Source organism: Moschus berezovskii, chromosome X (assembly GCF_049115385.1).
Source record: "Moschus berezovskii isolate FMDL1 chromosome X, NW_MosBer_1.0, whole genome shotgun sequence".
Lineage (NCBI taxonomy): Eukaryota > Metazoa > Chordata > Mammalia > Artiodactyla > Moschidae > Moschus > Moschus berezovskii.
Window position 1 is genome coordinate 35,998,666 of NC_142488.1, and position 16,633 is coordinate 36,015,298.

Sequence of the window (16,633 nt, forward strand, 5' to 3'; positions counted from 1 at the left end):
TTATTTTCACTCAGTTTATTCAGATTTCCCCAATTTTACTCGTACTCATTTGTACTTAGTTCTACACAGTTTTATAATGTGTATGTTTGTGTATCCACCACCACAGCCAAGATACTGAACAGTTCCAATACCACAAGAATTCCTCATGTTGGCCTTTTATAACCACACCCACCTCCCTCCTGCCCATTTCCTCTTCCCCCTCCACTATGTCTAACCTCTGGCACCCACTAATCTATTTGACATTTTTATTATTATTTTTTTAATTTTGGCTACATTGGGTCTTCATTGTGACACAGGCTTTGTGTAGTTGTGGAGAATGGGCTCTGGAGTGAGTGTAATCAGTAGTTGGGGTTCTTGGGCTTAGTTGCCCAACCAGGGATTGAACCCGGGTCCCCTGCAATGGGGGGCTTTCCTGGTGGCAGTAAAGAATCTGCCTGCAATGCAGGAGACCAGGGTTCAATCCCTAGGTTAGGAAGATCCCCTGGAGACAGGGCATGGCAACCTACTCCAGTATTCTTGCATGGAGAATTCCATGGACAGAGGAGCCTGGTGGGCTACAGTCCATGGGGTTGCAGAGTCGGAGATGACTGAAGCGACTAACCCTTTCACTTTCACTTTTAACCACTGCATTGGAGGGTGGGTTCTTAACCACTGGACCACCAGGGTAGTCACTGTTCGCCGTTTTTTAAACTTTTGTTTCAAAATATTATATAAATGGAATCATAACAGTATTCTTTTTGGATTGGCTTTTTCACTCAGCATAATTATCAGGAGATTCATACAAGTTCTTGTGTGTGTTTTCTGAATAACAGCCCATGTATGTACCAGTTTGTTAAACTATTCACCCGTTGACAGACAAAGTGGTTTCTAGGTTTTTGCTGTTACTAATAATGCTGCTCAAACATTTATGTACAGGTTTTGTTCTGTTTTTAATCACCCGATGCTGGTGATTCTAAACTGACCATCAGACCATTGCCATCAACCTGCTCCCTGCCTAATACACCACTCCCTCTGCCACATTTGCTGCTGACACCATTCTCAGCACTGCTGCTGGGGTTGCTGGTATTCGAAGTGTAGTATGTCTTCCCTGGGTTGGAGGGTGGTAGAGAGAGGAGCGGGCAGCTGTGATATTTCTGCTAATAAGAAAGCTTGGATGAGTCCTTGACAAGATTTCTGCTTTCCATCTTCCCTTTTTCTCCTGCTGAATAATACTCTCCTTATTTTACAAACCAAAATTCAGAGAGAATTACTTTGCCTGATCAAATGTGTCCCAGCCACCTTATGGATTCAAAATAAATTTATGGATAAACTATCATTGGGTCAGGTGCTCATGCCTGGTGGAATATGTAGCCATTCCTGGGTAAAGAACATCTGCTTGCCCTAAATTTTTATGGGGCAGAGTCATTTTATCTTTGGCCTGTGCACTTTCGTGTTTGTGTGTGTGTGTGGTATGATTTCTAGCAGAAGGCACTGAATGGGTGGTTACTATGTCCAGTGTGCGTTAATGACTCTCTTGGTAGAGGAGATGTCCATCTTAGCTATTAAAGCAAAAAATCAGTAAATCAAACGTTAACCTTTTTATAATAACGTTCTTTCAAATAAGGCTGTAAAATGAACTCCAAGACAATATAAAATTACCTGTACACCAGTAAAAAGTGATGTGATATACATCAAAAAATGAATACTTTGGAACTTCCCTGGTGGTCCAGCGATTAAGACTCTGCCCTTCCCTTCCAATGAAGGGGCCATGGGTTTGATCCCTGGTTTGGGGAACTAAGATCCTACATATTAGAAAAAAAAAATGAATACTTCAGTTTTAGAAAAGTTGACTTCATTCTTTTAATAAGCAGAGTACAGGTTTGGTTTACTGGTAAGGTCTCTGAGTCCAAGATAATAAAAACATAATATATGAAAGTGCCTTGTATTCCATTGTTTATAACTGAGAACAATAACAAGAAAAAAGTCCTCAGATTTAGTTATAATTTTTTAAGTGGCTAGGAAACACCTCTTACCCTAAACAGGGGTTGGTAAACTCTGGTCAGCATGTCACCTATTTTTGTAAATAAAGTTCTATTGGAACATGGTCATGCCCAATCATTTACATACTATCTTGGGCTGTTTCACACTATAATAGCATACTTTATTCAAGCTACAAAGGCCTATAAAGTCTCAGATATTTATTACTTGGCCCTTTAAGAATGAGTCTGCTTTAATTATTAAGAGACCACTACTCTAGTCCTGATCATTTTGAGTGGTACTCTCCATGAGCATTATCTGTAGAAGACTCTGTTAGCACATGCAGCTTACTCCAAATTCCTAGCAAACAAAATTAAAAATTAAGGAAAAGTCAGTATATAATATTAATTTTCATGGAGATTTTCTTTATAAGGTATTATACAGATTGAAAACAACAGAACTGTCATTAAGTAATAATGCTGCCTCATGTAAAAATTCTGTGCTGAGAAGCCTGAATGGAGATATCTCAAGTTAGAAGCTGGCATACAGAAAAACATCTACATAGGCAAAGCATTCAATAAAACAAAAAAGCTTATTTTGGCATGAAGCAAGTTGAATAGACATTATTGGCTAAGCCCAGGCATCAAATTCCCTGACCTAGTTAGGCAGAACTGCAAAGACACTTCCCCATACAGTCTTCACCTATAAAGCATCCCAGAGGGAGGGTAGCTGCCCACATTTTATGTCCTCTAGGGAAGATCCCAGTGGTGCCTATGAATGTCTGTACAAAGTTCCAGCTTCATCTCTGAGATCCTTAGAAACCATTTTGGGAAGAGGCGCTCTTCATGAAGTAATTAGAGGCCATTTCTCATTAGGCCTGGATTGTCAGTATTTCCTACATATTCAAGGATGACATGGAGTGACACTGAGCGGGACCACCATGAGAAATACGGGATTTGCAATTAGACAAGGTAGACCAGAAACTCCTGGACACCTGAGGTTGCTGTATATTGATGGTGGCTATCTAAATCTTGGAAAGGCTAAATGCTTAAGATCCTTTTATAGGGAATTTAGTAAATATGCAAAGGTCAATTTTATTGAATTATTAGACACTGAAGCTATAAGCCTCTTTAGCCACAAATATAATTCTACCTCTGAATATAAAACAAGTTCCCCTTGGGTAGATTCTAGTGCATGGGGTGAAATTTTCAATTCATCTCTCAAACTTTTCTTTGGTGTCTGTTATAAAAAAAGACCTAATTCCTTTACCACACACACACACACAAAAAAAAAAAAAAAATCACAGATTTTTATCCCACTTTTAAAAACCTGTTATCAAGGATAGACATAGCTTTTTACTCAAACTTTAAAAATACAATTCGCAGCATCTTAAGATTACCTTAAAAATGTTATGACGACTGTAGGTGATGAAAATGCTTTCGGTGACTCATAATTAGATAACACCCAACTTGGAAAGAAGAGCAAAAAAATACTTCTTATCAGAGAAAACGTAATGAGATGTTGCCATCATTTAGGGCTGTATACCGGTACTTTACAAACATAAAATTATAGCTTTACCAAAATCCAAGTTAGTACTTACAGCTGAATACCCTAATTTTACATACTTAAAGTCCTTAATTAAAAAGACACAAAACAGCAACAACTCAATTGCAAGTTGACAAATAGGACAAAATTCCTTGCCACAAATAGTTATTAAAAGCTAATAAATAGTTACAGAATATATTTTATACTGCTTTTTAAAATAATTTTTTGTTAAAAAGTAATAGAAGGCATAAAAAAGGTGTTATTTATGTTAACACCAATGTTTGGGTTGCTATTTTAACGGCATTTATTTTGTACAATGTATCTCTGTGGTCCAACATTCATTTCACATCCCCATTCTTATTATTTAGAATTTCTTAAAGACGATGTCATTTCTTATTCAATGATCATCCAGAAGCAAACGTATAGTGCAGGAAGATAATCTTTATTACATTTTAACTAGAAACAGAGCAGATAGCAAGTTCACGAGGTATTTTTGATTATTCTCTTAAAATCAGGTTTCAATAACAATAGTCAAAAGCGAGCCTTAACTGCACAGATATATTTTGGTCACTATTATAATCTTCAAGGGCACCAAGCCAGCAGCGTAAACTAACATAAAGGTAATCACTGAAAAATTTAATGTGCCAAAGTGTAGATCACTGCATTAAACTCTATCCTTGTATTTTCTTAATCATCTTCAACATTGAACAATTATTGTTACGCAGCAAAATATCAAACATGCACACAGCATGCCTACAAGAATACTCTCTTAACATTGTCAACACTAAACCTTCCTTTCCCCCTGGGATTCAATGACTCATGGTTCCACTCCCTACATGTATTAGTGGTAATATGCAAAATTGATTTTGTTTTCAAGGTTAAATAGCAGATTGACTTTGAATTTGGTGGCCAGCTGTGTACCCTAATTTTTTTATCAGTTATTTCTTTCACAAATTTAACTACATTTCATAAGCCCTGAGATATTCAATAACCTGCTAATGATTGTATACTTTTAATTTACACTTTACTCAATTTGAACCCCTCATAAGCACTTAAAATTATTTACAGATGATTGTAACTAAAGCAATGATGAAATTTACTACTTGTGTATTAGACTGATAATAAGGCCTTTAACTAAGAGTTGCATATTTTATGCAGTTTTTTGCTTGCTAGGAGCCATTCTTAAAATTACATCAATAATGCTTTGTCAGTAATAAGTGCTTTTCATTTGCTTATTCCTACTTGGATAACCAGATTCACTTTTTTCCTCTCTTGTAAAACAACATTTTTTTCTCTTTCCCAGACATAAATGTTGTCCAACTGACTAGGTACCAAAAGAAAGTTTGAACAGCATATTGATAACTATGATTAGCAGAGAAATAGCTCATAATAGACATTCAATAAATGCTTCTTCCGTATGGAATGAATGAATTGTAAGGCAGCTGTTGGAGTCTTATACTTTCATCATATGCTGTAACTAATTTTGTTTACCTAGGGAATTCAGGTTACCCAATTCAATTCACCCTCAGATGTAAATCTAAGAATTTTAAATTTTAAAAAGTGATTTAACTATTCTCAGAAAAGGTAAACAAGTTAATAATAACAGTTGCTACTAGTTGATGGAAAAAAAAAGGATGGGATTACTTTCCACTAAATCATACATACAATTTAGGAGAAATAAAAAACTAAGCATTAGGTGATTTTTATCATTTTCTCCACAGTTATCCTTGCAGCATTTTTGTTCATATATTTATCCCTGTTAACTTTTCTAGCTGAAAGAAAATTTAATTATCTGCATGGATTTCCCCATCTCCTTAAGTACATATTGTTAGTGAAAAGCTGGTGTAAATTTAAGAGTGTATTTTCATGTCATGCCATATTTCTATATTTGTTTTCTGCTAACATTAAGTTTTCCCTATTTAAACGATTCTGTATGGAAGATGAGAAAATCTGCCAACTTCTTACGAGACTGCTTGCTTGCACTATTCTGTTTTTGTTGATAGTTTTGAAGCATATTGCACACTTGTCATCTAGCATATGAATAAGTAACTGTTACTCTTTTTAGAAAGGGTACACTGACAAATTCTTAGGTTAATGGCTTTGGCCAAGTATTTTTAGCCAGCTACAGGACAATAGCAATGGCAAAAACGTTGACGATACAGTTCATGGTTCGGTTCTCCCATCTTACAGTGCAGGTTCCTGAAAACACACAATGAAAGGACTCAGAAACATCAAAACATCAAAATTACCAGGAATATATATACATTTTTCATAGGTAGAAAATTAACTCTTTCCATTTCCTATTTGTCTGATAGCAGACCTGCCACTAGGTATAAAGCAATTCTGTTGATCAAGTCTTATGGGAATTTAAGTAGAGATAAATAAAGATTTCATTACAAGGACCACTATTTAACTTTGCTAGACGTTGGATTTTGTTTGAGTCAGCTTAAAGTCTCTTAGGGCTTCCCAGGTGGTGCTAGTGGTAAAGAACCTGCCTGCCAGTGCAGGAGACATAAGAGATGGAGGTTCGATCCCTGGGGCAGGAAGATCCTCTGGAGTAGGAAATGGCAACCCACTCCAGTATTCTTGCCTGGGAAATCTAATAGACAAAGGAACCTGGTGGGCTACAGTCCATGGGGTCATAAACAGTTGGACAGGACTGAAGTGACTTAGCATGCACATACAAATCCTCTTACCATCAGATGTGGTGTCCCAAAAACATGAGCTGGCTGTGTGAAAGCCATATGGACTCCTCTGGACCACTGCGCAGGTCACTAAAAATAAAGATGCAGAGTGAGAACACTTAAAAGGAAAAGTAAGTGTTTGAGTTCAGAGCAGTAAATGCTATCTAAATAAATACATAACAGCAAACAAAGCATTCAGTGAATCGATTGAAAAACATAAGTCTCTCATTTTGCTGATTTATTACCACAATTGTGACCCCACTGGATCCAGTCTGTTTGTTGCCCAGTGCCATAACCAATGGTAATCCTACCTCAGGAAAAATGTGGGCCAAATCATGTGCCTTGTCCCATAGGCCTAATTCAGATACAGAAACAAAGAAAATCAATATTATGTGTCACCTCACAGTCCTACAGGTAAGGAAGCAAGGCACCACTGAAAAGACAGTAGGGCTGAGGCGCTTTCAGTGAAAATAACCGGTGCAAACATAAAAGGTGATGCTACCAAGACAAGCAGGTGGTTGGCAGGAGCCCAAACTGCTTTTGAGTAGCAAGAGAGCTCCATCTTTCAGGTATTATCACAGATTATTTGGGGATGAATAAGTCAAAAGTCCTTCACACCCTATTAGTATCCAACTTGAGGGTCTATCATCCATTTACATTCTCTAAATTCAGAGAAAACCACAGAGACAAAAGTGAGTAAACTAATGAGGAAGGGGCACCAATACTTACCGATATACTTATAAGCTTTCCCCAATTTAACCAGATGTGCTAGGGATTGTTCCACTATGCTTGCAGTCCACTGGTTGATATTGTTCTGATTATAATCTTCACCTCCCAAGACCCCATCTATACACTAAAAGGGCAGAGGACAATTATACACATATCGCAGGAAAAGATTTATTTACTCAGCCATGAAAAAGAATGCATTTGAACAAGTTCTAATGAGGTGGATGAAACTGGAGCCTATTATACAGAGTGAAGTAAGCCAGAAAGAAAAACACCAATACAATATACTAACGCATATATATGGAATTTAGAAAGATGCAAATGATAACCCTGTATACGAGACAGCAAAAGAGACACAGATGTATAAAACAGTCTTTGGGACTCTGTGAGAGAGGGTGAGGGTGGGATGGTTTGGGAGAATGGCATTGAAACATGTATATTATCATATGTGAAATGAATCGCCAGTTCAGGGTCGATGCATGTTACAGGCTGCTTGGGGATGGTATGCGAGGATGACCCAGAGGGAGGATAAGGGGAGGAGGGAGGTGGGAGGGGGGTTCAGGAGGGGGAACTCATGTACACCCGGGGCGGATTCATGTCAATGTATGGCAAAACCAACCAATATAATATTGTCAAATAATTAGCCTCCAATAAAAATTTTAAAAAAAGAAAAGATTTATTCAAAATATAAACTATACTTATAACCCAATAAAACATTTTAGAAAATATGCATCTGGTAAAAATTTATTATGCATTGTCTCTAACTGTTGGGAGAATTTTCAAAGCATTTCTGCATGCATTATCTCACTCTGAGATATTACGGGCCATATAAAAATAACTGTGACATGGCCTCTACTGTAAAGAACTCAACAGCCTAGCAGAGAAGCTAATAAAAGAAGTCTATCACACAAGGAAGACCAATCAAGGGTGATAAGTTATGTTGTAAAATGATTATGGGGGCGTGATTTTAAAAGGCTGATATCAATTGGTTAAAGAATGACTTTGCAACAGCTGGGATTTGACTAGGTTTCAGATGCTAGAAACAAAGGAGACCAATGAGAAAATATATTTCTCATGTACAATAATTATATTTTCATCTATATAACTGCTTAGCTATCAACGAGCAAGCACATCTACCACTAAAAGTGAATCATCAACAAACACTACTTTTCAGGCGCTCTAGAAGCAGACAGTTAAATATTTTCCCGCAGTGCTTACTAGCATCCACTTCTGATACTTGATGAAGAGCACTGGTGGAGCATCACAGTCTTAGGCTTTAAGACTCTAAGACTCACCTTTAAGACTGACCTCTCCCACCCTTGTGGGACCTTTTACAAGTGACTTTATCTCTTGAAACCCCTATTTTCCTAATCCTTAAAGTAGGGATAACAGCCTCATCTCAGCAAGTTGTTTTTGATGGAGTGAGGTAAGGAAAGGCATGTGCCCAAACACAGTGACTGCCATGGAGTAAACACGTAAGTAATGACAGATATTATTATTGTCATCATATCATTATTGCTGTTATTTTTCCAGTTTTATTGAGATACAATTGACATACAACATTGTATAAGTTTAAGGTACACCATGTGATGATCTGACATGTTATATTATGAAACAATTGCCACAATAAGGCTAGTTAACACATTCACTTCCTCACGTAGTTTGTGTGTGTGTGTGCTGAGAACACCGAAGATCTACTTTTAGCAACCTTCAAGTATACAATACAGCACTGTTAACTATAGGCACCATAGTGTATATTAGATCCTCAGAACATATGCATTTTTTAAAATTAATTATTATTTTTTCGGTGTTTTCTGTCTTCGTTGCTGCCCCTGGGCTTTCTCTAGTTGTGGTGAGTGGGGGCTGCTCTCTAGCTGCAATGGGAGGGTTTCTCATTGTGGTGGCTTCTCTTATTGGGGAGCACAGGCTCCAGAGTGCAGGCTCAGGAGCTGTGGCACAAGGGCTTAGTTGCCCCATGGCATATGGAATCTTCCCAGACCAGGGATCAAACCCGTGTCCCCTGCATTGGCAGGGAGATTCCCAACCACTGGATCATCAGGGAAGTCCCTTATTCATCTTGTAACTAGAAGTTTGTACCCTCTGACTGACATTTTCCCCACCGCATGACAATTATCATTCCACTGCTTCTATGAGTTTGGGGTTTTTTAGATTCTAAAGATAAGTGAGATCATATAATATTTGTCTTTCTCTTGACTTATTTAGCTGCTACTATTTTTCATTCAAGTGATAGAGCCAGGGGAGTAAAGCATTTATTCAGTTCATTCATAGAATCCAGCTTAATGAGACAGACACACAGGTGCACAGCTTTCATTCACTATAATTGGACTATAGTAGAGGCATTAATGGCTTCCCAGGTGGCTCAGTGGTAAAGAATCCACCTGCCAATGCAGGAGATGCAGGTTCAATCCCTGGGTCAGGAAGATCCTCTGGAGGAGGAAATGGCAACCCACTCCAATATTCTTGCCTGGAAAATCCCAAAGACAGAGGAGCCTGGCGGGCTATGGCCCATGGGGTCACAAAGAGTTGGACACGACTGAGCACGCACGCAGAGGCATTAATGGGCTTCCCTGGTGGCTCAGACAGTAAAGAGTCTGCCTTCAAGAGGCATTAATTAATATGGAATCCTAAGCTTGATAGTATAATATCCTCACTAATCATAAAATGTAAAAAGAGAAATGAAATTTAGAGGGATTGAAGAAAGTAATGTGGCTCAAATTATTCTCCCAAGATGTTCAATAACATGAAGAGTTAGGAGAGTCAGTGGCCCAAGGGTCAGTGGGCCAGCAATTTCATTCTGGCTTTACCATTCCCAAGCTGACAGTCTTTGGGAAACCTCTGCCTCTCCCTAGACTGCCATACCTTAATGAGAAACAAGAGCCCTTGTTCCCTTTCACATAATCTAGTAGGACCACTTCAGGTTCTGTTCGAAACAACAGAAACATCCGGGGCCTGTGGATGCCATTGTAAATAACCCTGCCAATTACTATTAATTAACATTTAGCCTCTTCATTACCACTAACCAGGAGACCTACTAGATAATGAGGTCCTTAACCTGCTCTGTATCCACAGAGCCAAACTCAGAAGTCAGGCACGTAGCAGGCACTCCATACATGTTTGCTGTTGAAGTAATACTGGCTTTGATATACTCTCTGGACATCCTGAATCAAATGTACTTTAGATTAAGCTCCAAGTTAATTCCATTTGTAACCCACTTTTTCTACCAAAATGTGTTTGTGGCAAATTCTATTACTGACAATGAATAAAATATATGCGTATCACTGATGAGTGAGTGGCTCTAAGACTTCAGCAGGAAAAATATATTAGCAGAGGCGCTCAGAGCAAGGACTCTAATAAAATAAGGAGATAGGCAAAAGATAAGAAAAACAAAAATGCCTGCCGAAATTATACAGTCATCTGGGAACTGCTGAAATGTTTTCAGTAGCGCTCTCTCCCCGCCCCCACCCCACTCTCTGTCCACCTTCCCTCCTTCCCCCACCTCTCTCCCTCAACCTTTTATTTTTGTAATTTTTTTAACTACTTAAAAATAATTTATTAAAGTAAATGGATCATTGCCCCAAAATCAACTGCATTTTTATATACCACCACCAGTCAATTAGAAAGCATCAATTTTTAAAAGTATCATGCATCAACAAAAGTATCAACAATGAAAAATAAAGGACAGAAGTGTCAACAACAAAAAGTAAAGTAACTAGGAATAAATGTAAAGTGAAAGAAAGAGAGAGTGAAGTCGCTCAGTCGTGTCTGACTCTTTGCAACCCTGTGGACTGTAGCCCGCCAGGCTCCTCTGTCCATGGGATTCTCCAGGCAAGAGTACTGCAGTGGGTTGCCGTTTCCTTCTCCTCTCTCAACCTTTTAATGCCTCAATAGCAAACAGAGTTGGCTCAGGGAGAGGAAAGAGAATAGACTAGTAGCTAAATGCCACCTGTGGGAAACCTGAGATGTCTTTCATGTCTCATATTTCATATGAAAATTTCAAATGAAGCCTGCTTTTGACTCCATAGTGTATCCATTTTATCCATTGGTTATCCCTATTTGAAAATGGTTATTTATATTACCTAACTCCTTCCTGCAAGTACAGAAGTAAAACTAATGCCCTAAAACACACTCAGTGGCTTCTAGGACCACCTAGCCACCACTAAGTATTGTATTGCATTTTAAGAAGCATGGTTCTTTTACCTGAATAAACTATTTAAGTAACCCATGCACATGGGTTGAAAGATCCAACAGAAGAGTTTACAATGAAAAACAAAAAATCCTTTCCTCCCTACATTTTTTCCCCCATCCTTAGCCCCCTTCTACAGAACAAACACCTTTAGGGTACAACTGGTTTTTTAAATCTCTTAAGGGTCCCTTACATATCTTCAGATAATGTTTTTATTGCTAAGACATGAAAATTTAGTTCCCTGTGACCACCTGCCACCTTCTGCCCCCCAACCATGTTCCCTCAATATAGTAAATTCACTATTTTTACTTCAGTATATTTACACCATTAGGAGCATGTTTCTTTTCTACTCTGGATGTTTCCTTCCACACAGAGGATTTTTCCTGATCATCCCTGGCTTCTTGCCCCACCTGTTATCATTCCTCCCCATGGAGGGGGAGTGAGTTACCTGCTGGTGCTTCACCCTTCTCATCTGGGAGAGCCAGTCTTCAAATGCCTTGGACTTGAGTATTGGGTTTCTCCTTCCCTCTTCACCCAAACCAACCAAAGGCACCAGCCTGGTTAAGTATTTCTCTCTGCTGACTCTAACTTTCCCCTGGATGCCTCTTCAGAGGTCTGAACTGAACGGGTACGCAGTTTGAAAACAAGCTCCCATCTCTAATCTTCTTGTTGTTGTTCAGTCCCTCAGTCATGCCTCTTTTGCAACCCCATGCACTGTAGCCCACCAGGCTCTTCTGTCCATGGGATTTCCTGGGTAAGAATCCTGGAGTGGGTTGCCATTTCCTCCTCTAGGGGCTCTTCCCAACCCAGGGATCACACCCACATCTCCTGAATTGGCAGGTGGATTCTTGACCACAGAGCCACCAGGGAAGCCCCAATCTTTAATCTAGTTTTTAACCAATAACAAAGGTGATATTTGATTCTCCTGCTGCTGCTAAGTCGCTTCAGTCGTGTCCAACTCTGTGCAACCCCATAGACGGCACCCGACCAGGCTCCGCCGTCCCTGGGATTCTCCAGGCAAGAAAACTGGAGTGGGTTGCCATTTCCTTCTCCAATGTGTGAAAGTGAAAAGTGAAAGTGAAGTCGCTCAGTCGTGTCCGACTAGTAGCGACCCCATGGACTGCAGCCCACCAGGCTCCTCTGTTCATGCGATTTTCTAGGCAAGAGTACTGGAGTGGCTTGCCATTGCCTTCTCCGTTGATTCTCCTACTCACTCTTTAATTTTTTCATGTGGTTCATAATGTGTATGAAGAAGCAGGTACCATTGAAAAGACTCCTCCAATACCTCAGCATCCTTTGCTTCATGTTCCATCCAGCAAGGACAGTCTTTCTTGACTTTCCACTTTGAAAAATGAGGCTGCTATCACTCCTGCCCTCCCATGATCCATGCTATCTTCCGCCTCCCCAATGCCCTCATTTGAGGTTCTGCATTGTCAAAGTATGGAAAACTTTGCATTTTTAAAATCATGATTTCATTTAAAAAATTAATTTTTAAGGTGGCTTAGTATTTTTAACTCTATATTTGTTAAAATATTGCTTCTATTTTGGGGGTGGGGGATCAAACCCATGCCCCCTGCACTGGAAGGCAAAATCTTAACCACCGGACTGCTAGGCAAGTCCCTACATTTTGTTTTAATAATGAAATATTCCTGGCTACAAAGTTCTAATACGTGATTCTGAACTATTAAACATTTAAAATAATATTTGGCCCCATTGGAATAAAAGTTATTTTATTCAAAAGACAGAGAATCAGCTTTAGAAAACAGCAAGCCAATATTCTAGATCAATACTTAAACATCCCTTTCAGGGTAAGCCCCAAGATGCCTGACAGCATACAATATGACTGACAGCATGCAATATAACAAACACAGAAGCATCCCTATAAAGAATTAGTGAATGAATATTAAAAATCTTGTTTTAATACTCAGGCGTTTAACTTTGTACTGAAAGTGAAAACAGTTTTAAAAATTTCAACCAGTGCATCAATCTTTAAGATAAACAATATATATAACTCACCTCTTTAACGATATTGTGGGCTTCATCAGCATTGAAGCCAACCTAAAGATGGAAAACAAAAGATACAGTTACTTTCAACACAGACTTCCTTCTCCTGGGAGCTATGATGCTACACGGAATACCCTAGGGTGGCCTAGACAGGTATTAGTGACAAGGGACCACAGTGAAAAGGGGCATTACGACTACTGAGGCTACTAATCCCACCTTGATCTTTAAAATCACAAAATGCCATGCCACCTACCTCCCTGGAGATTTTCACTTATTAGATCTTGGGCAGAGCCTGCTGCTGCTGCTAAGTCGCTTCAGTCGTGTCCGACTCTGTGCGACCCCATAGACGGCAGCCCACAAGGCTCCTCCGTCCCTGGGATTCTCCAGGCGAGAACACTGGAGTGGGTTGCCATTTCCTTCTCCAATGCGTGAAAGTGAAAAGTGAAAGTGAGGTTGCTCAGTCGTGTCCGACTTAGTGACCCCATGGACTGCAGCCTACCAGGCTCCTCCGTCCATGGGATTTTCAAGGCAAGAGTACTGGACTGGCTTGATATTGCCTTCTCCGTGGGCAGACCTAGGCAACATTTTTTTTTAAAGTGCTTTACTCATATGGGGCTTCCCAGGTGGTGCTAGTGGTAAAGAATCCGCCTGCCAACACAGGAGATGCAAGAGATGAGGGTTCCATCCCTGGATTGGGAAGATCCCCTGGAGGAGGAAACGGCACCTCGCTCCAGTATTCTTGTCTGGAAAATTCCATGGGCAGAGGAGTCTGGTGAGCTACAGCCCACAGGGTCGCAAAAGAGTCAGACATGACTGAGCATGTGAGCACTCATATACACACTACTATATATAAAAAGATAATCAACAAGGACCTATTTATATAGCACAGGGAACTCAATATTCTATAATAACCTATATGGGACAAGAATCTGAAAAAGAATACATATATGTATAACAAAATCATTTTGTTGTACACCTGAAACTAACACAACACTGTAAATCAACTATACTCCAATATAAAATAAATTTTTTTACAAAGATATGGGCAGCACAAGAAAAAAAAAAGTGCTTTCCTGGTGATTCTGATGAACACCCAGACTGCAGATCATTGTGCTGTAAAGCTCAGGAAACAGGAGATAGACATATGATGTGTTATCAGTACACAGGAAATAGTTGTGACTAAATAATAATGAGGGGGGCCATAAAAAAAGAATGCTGATAAGTTTGAATTTTGTTCTTAACTTATGCTTGGCAATTTATGTGGCTTTCCTGGGTGAAAGTTTATGAAAACACTTGATCATTCCAAATTACTGTCACTTTATAACATATAAATAATACTTAGACCTTTAATCTATGCCCATAATACAACAGGTCTGGCAACTTTGTCTTTCTTGGGGAGTGGCCTGATACAATCCTGAGTTAAAAGCAACTATTAATGACTAAAAAGTGTCCTAGAGTCAAGAACTAGGTTATGTGATAAGATCGCAGTCTAAACCAAAATATTTCAGGTAGTACATGACTTGTTTCCATGGAGACATTTTTTAGGTGCTTTATGACACCAGCATGTTTGTAAATCCCACTATACAACAAAATAGTTAAAAAACCAAGTAAATTCTGAAAATAAGTACCTTGTTGAGTACAGATTTAAAATATTTTCAACTTATTTAATTATACCAGATAATTCCCCAACAACACCCTAAATCATCAGAATAATCATGAAAACAGATGTTACAATTGCCCCTATTAAAATAATTTTACCTTCAAATAAGGTCCTTATCTATTTTCAAAAGTGGTCTACAAATTAAATGATGTCCATTTCCATTCAATTTGGAAGGTCACCAGGGAATCAGGTTGTACTGGATGGCCATGGCAACACATGTAATTTCATTTCTTTTAAAATACAGGCATTTAGGGGGTACCGCAGTACAGAACCCTCTCAGGAGTCAGGAGACTGGTGCTTTCGGGGGATATGCCTTGAGGATGAAATTGCTTATGCTTCAATTTCTAAAATAAGAAAACCACTAACCTTGAAGCGTGTATGCCACTTGCATCATAGAAGTAATGAGTTTAAATGTGATCTGAGCTTCTGCAAAAGCCCACATCCGAAAGACGAATGGTTCAGAACGCCCTTCCAGGGGTCTAATAACACACCATTTTATGCTGCACCTCCACGATGTGCCTGCCTAGTTTTATTTCACGGCACCATTCACCTGTGGCTACCACTGGACAGAAAATGTCTTTGTCTGTTTTGCCCTGTCACAGGTTATGCTGGGATCCAACAGGCCTCATCCTCCTCCTGGTTAAAGAGAAGCCAGAGTTGTAGCTGTGTAGACAGAGGTCTGGGTTCAAGTGGAGCGGCTGTCATTTCTGGCAGTTCAGTCCCCCGTGGGTAACAGGAAGATGACAACTGACATCATGGGCTTCTGGTGAGGTTTTGGGAAGCCTGAGTCAATAAGCAAGGGCTTCTAATCCATAAAGTGACTGGAGAAGGAAATGGCAACCCACTCCAGTACCTCCTTCCAAACCACCCCAGCGAGAGTGCCCGGGAAGGGGGGGGCGGCTCTGCCACCAGGGCCTCGCTTGGCAGGGATGTGGCACCTGCTTTGGGGACACCAAGGGGCGGAGGAAGCAGCCAGGAAGACCGGTTCCCAAGGCCCGCCCCGTAGACGGGCGGCTCCCGCCACCCCACGCACCCCAAGTCAAGGCTTCCAACCTTCGGCCCCGACCCCACTGCCAGCCTCCCCGCGCTCCCAGTGGCCCCTGCCATCCCGACTCTCATCCCACCCTCAAGGCCTCGGGGTCGGGGGCCGGGGAAGAGCGGGGCGGATCCCAGGCCCTGTTGAGAGGACCTGGGCACGGGGGACGCTGCACCCCAACTCTCCTGGCTGCCGGGTGCCAGGAGACCACCCTGCCGAGACAAAGCGCCGAAAGGGGCGGGGGCGGGGGTCGCTCGGGGGCGGCGGAGGGGCGGTACCTCGTCGCAGGGGCGATGGTACTCCTCCATGGTGGCGCCGAGTCTCCTGGGGGGCGGAGCTATGGGCGGGTCAAGCTCCGCGGCCGCGCACTGGCCTCGGGGGAGGCCCCGCCCCCGTTTATGGCCCGGGGTGTTCCCCACGCAGGCCCCGCCTTTGCGTCCTCGCAGTGGCTCCACCTTCCTCTCCCCTCAGCCCAGCTCTGCTATCACCACTCTCCTGCAGGGCTCCTGTGACTGGGTGTCTCTCTCTGTTGCCTCCAGCCTTTCTGGAAACCATGAGTGAGTGAGTGAGTGAAGTCGCTCAGTCGTGTCCAAATCTTTGCGGCCCCGTGGACTGTAGCGTAAAATGCTCCTCCGTCCATGGGAGTTTCCAGGCAAGAGTACTGGAGTGGGTTGCCATTGCCTTCTCCATAGTTTGCTGTTAAAGAGCTAGGATTTGTGTCAGTGAGGGTCAAGATAGGGTGACCTAGCGTCAGTCTGTCTAGAGTCCTCATTATTTAGAAGTGCCCACTGCAGTGGTTATTCGTGCATCATCCAGCA

General features: G+C 40.9%; 1 protein-coding gene across 1 annotated transcript; it reads right to left on the bottom strand.

The window, feature by feature from the left end:
• Positions 1-3,924: 3,924 nt before the first annotated feature.
• On the bottom strand, positions 3,925-16,173 carry DYNLT3 (dynein light chain Tctex-type 3). Its single transcript, XM_055393334.2, has 5 exons — positions 16,094-16,173; positions 13,132-13,173; positions 6,915-7,038; positions 6,198-6,275; positions 3,925-5,700 (listed from the first exon to the last, which is right to left on the bottom strand). The coding sequence occupies exons 1-5, from the start codon at positions 16,121-16,123 to the stop codon at positions 5,624-5,626; spliced, it is 351 nt and encodes a 116-aa protein (XP_055249309.1). The 5' UTR covers positions 16,124-16,173; the 3' UTR covers positions 3,925-5,623.
• Positions 16,174-16,633: the final 460 nt, after the last annotated feature.

Bases quoted from the DNA above. Each gene is read 5' to 3' on its own strand.
- DYNLT3 (XM_055393334.2), bottom strand. From the start codon at position 16,123: ATGGAGGAGTACCATCGCCCCTGCGACGAG. The intron at 7,039-13,131 runs GTGAGTTATATA...CTGCCCTTTTAG, and splicing joins CCCACAATATCGTTAAAGAG to TGTATAGATGGGGTCTTGGG. The intron at 6,276-6,914 runs GTAAGTATTGGT...CTTTATTTTTAG, and splicing joins GAAAGCTTATAAGTATATCG to TGACCTGCGCAGTGGTCCAG.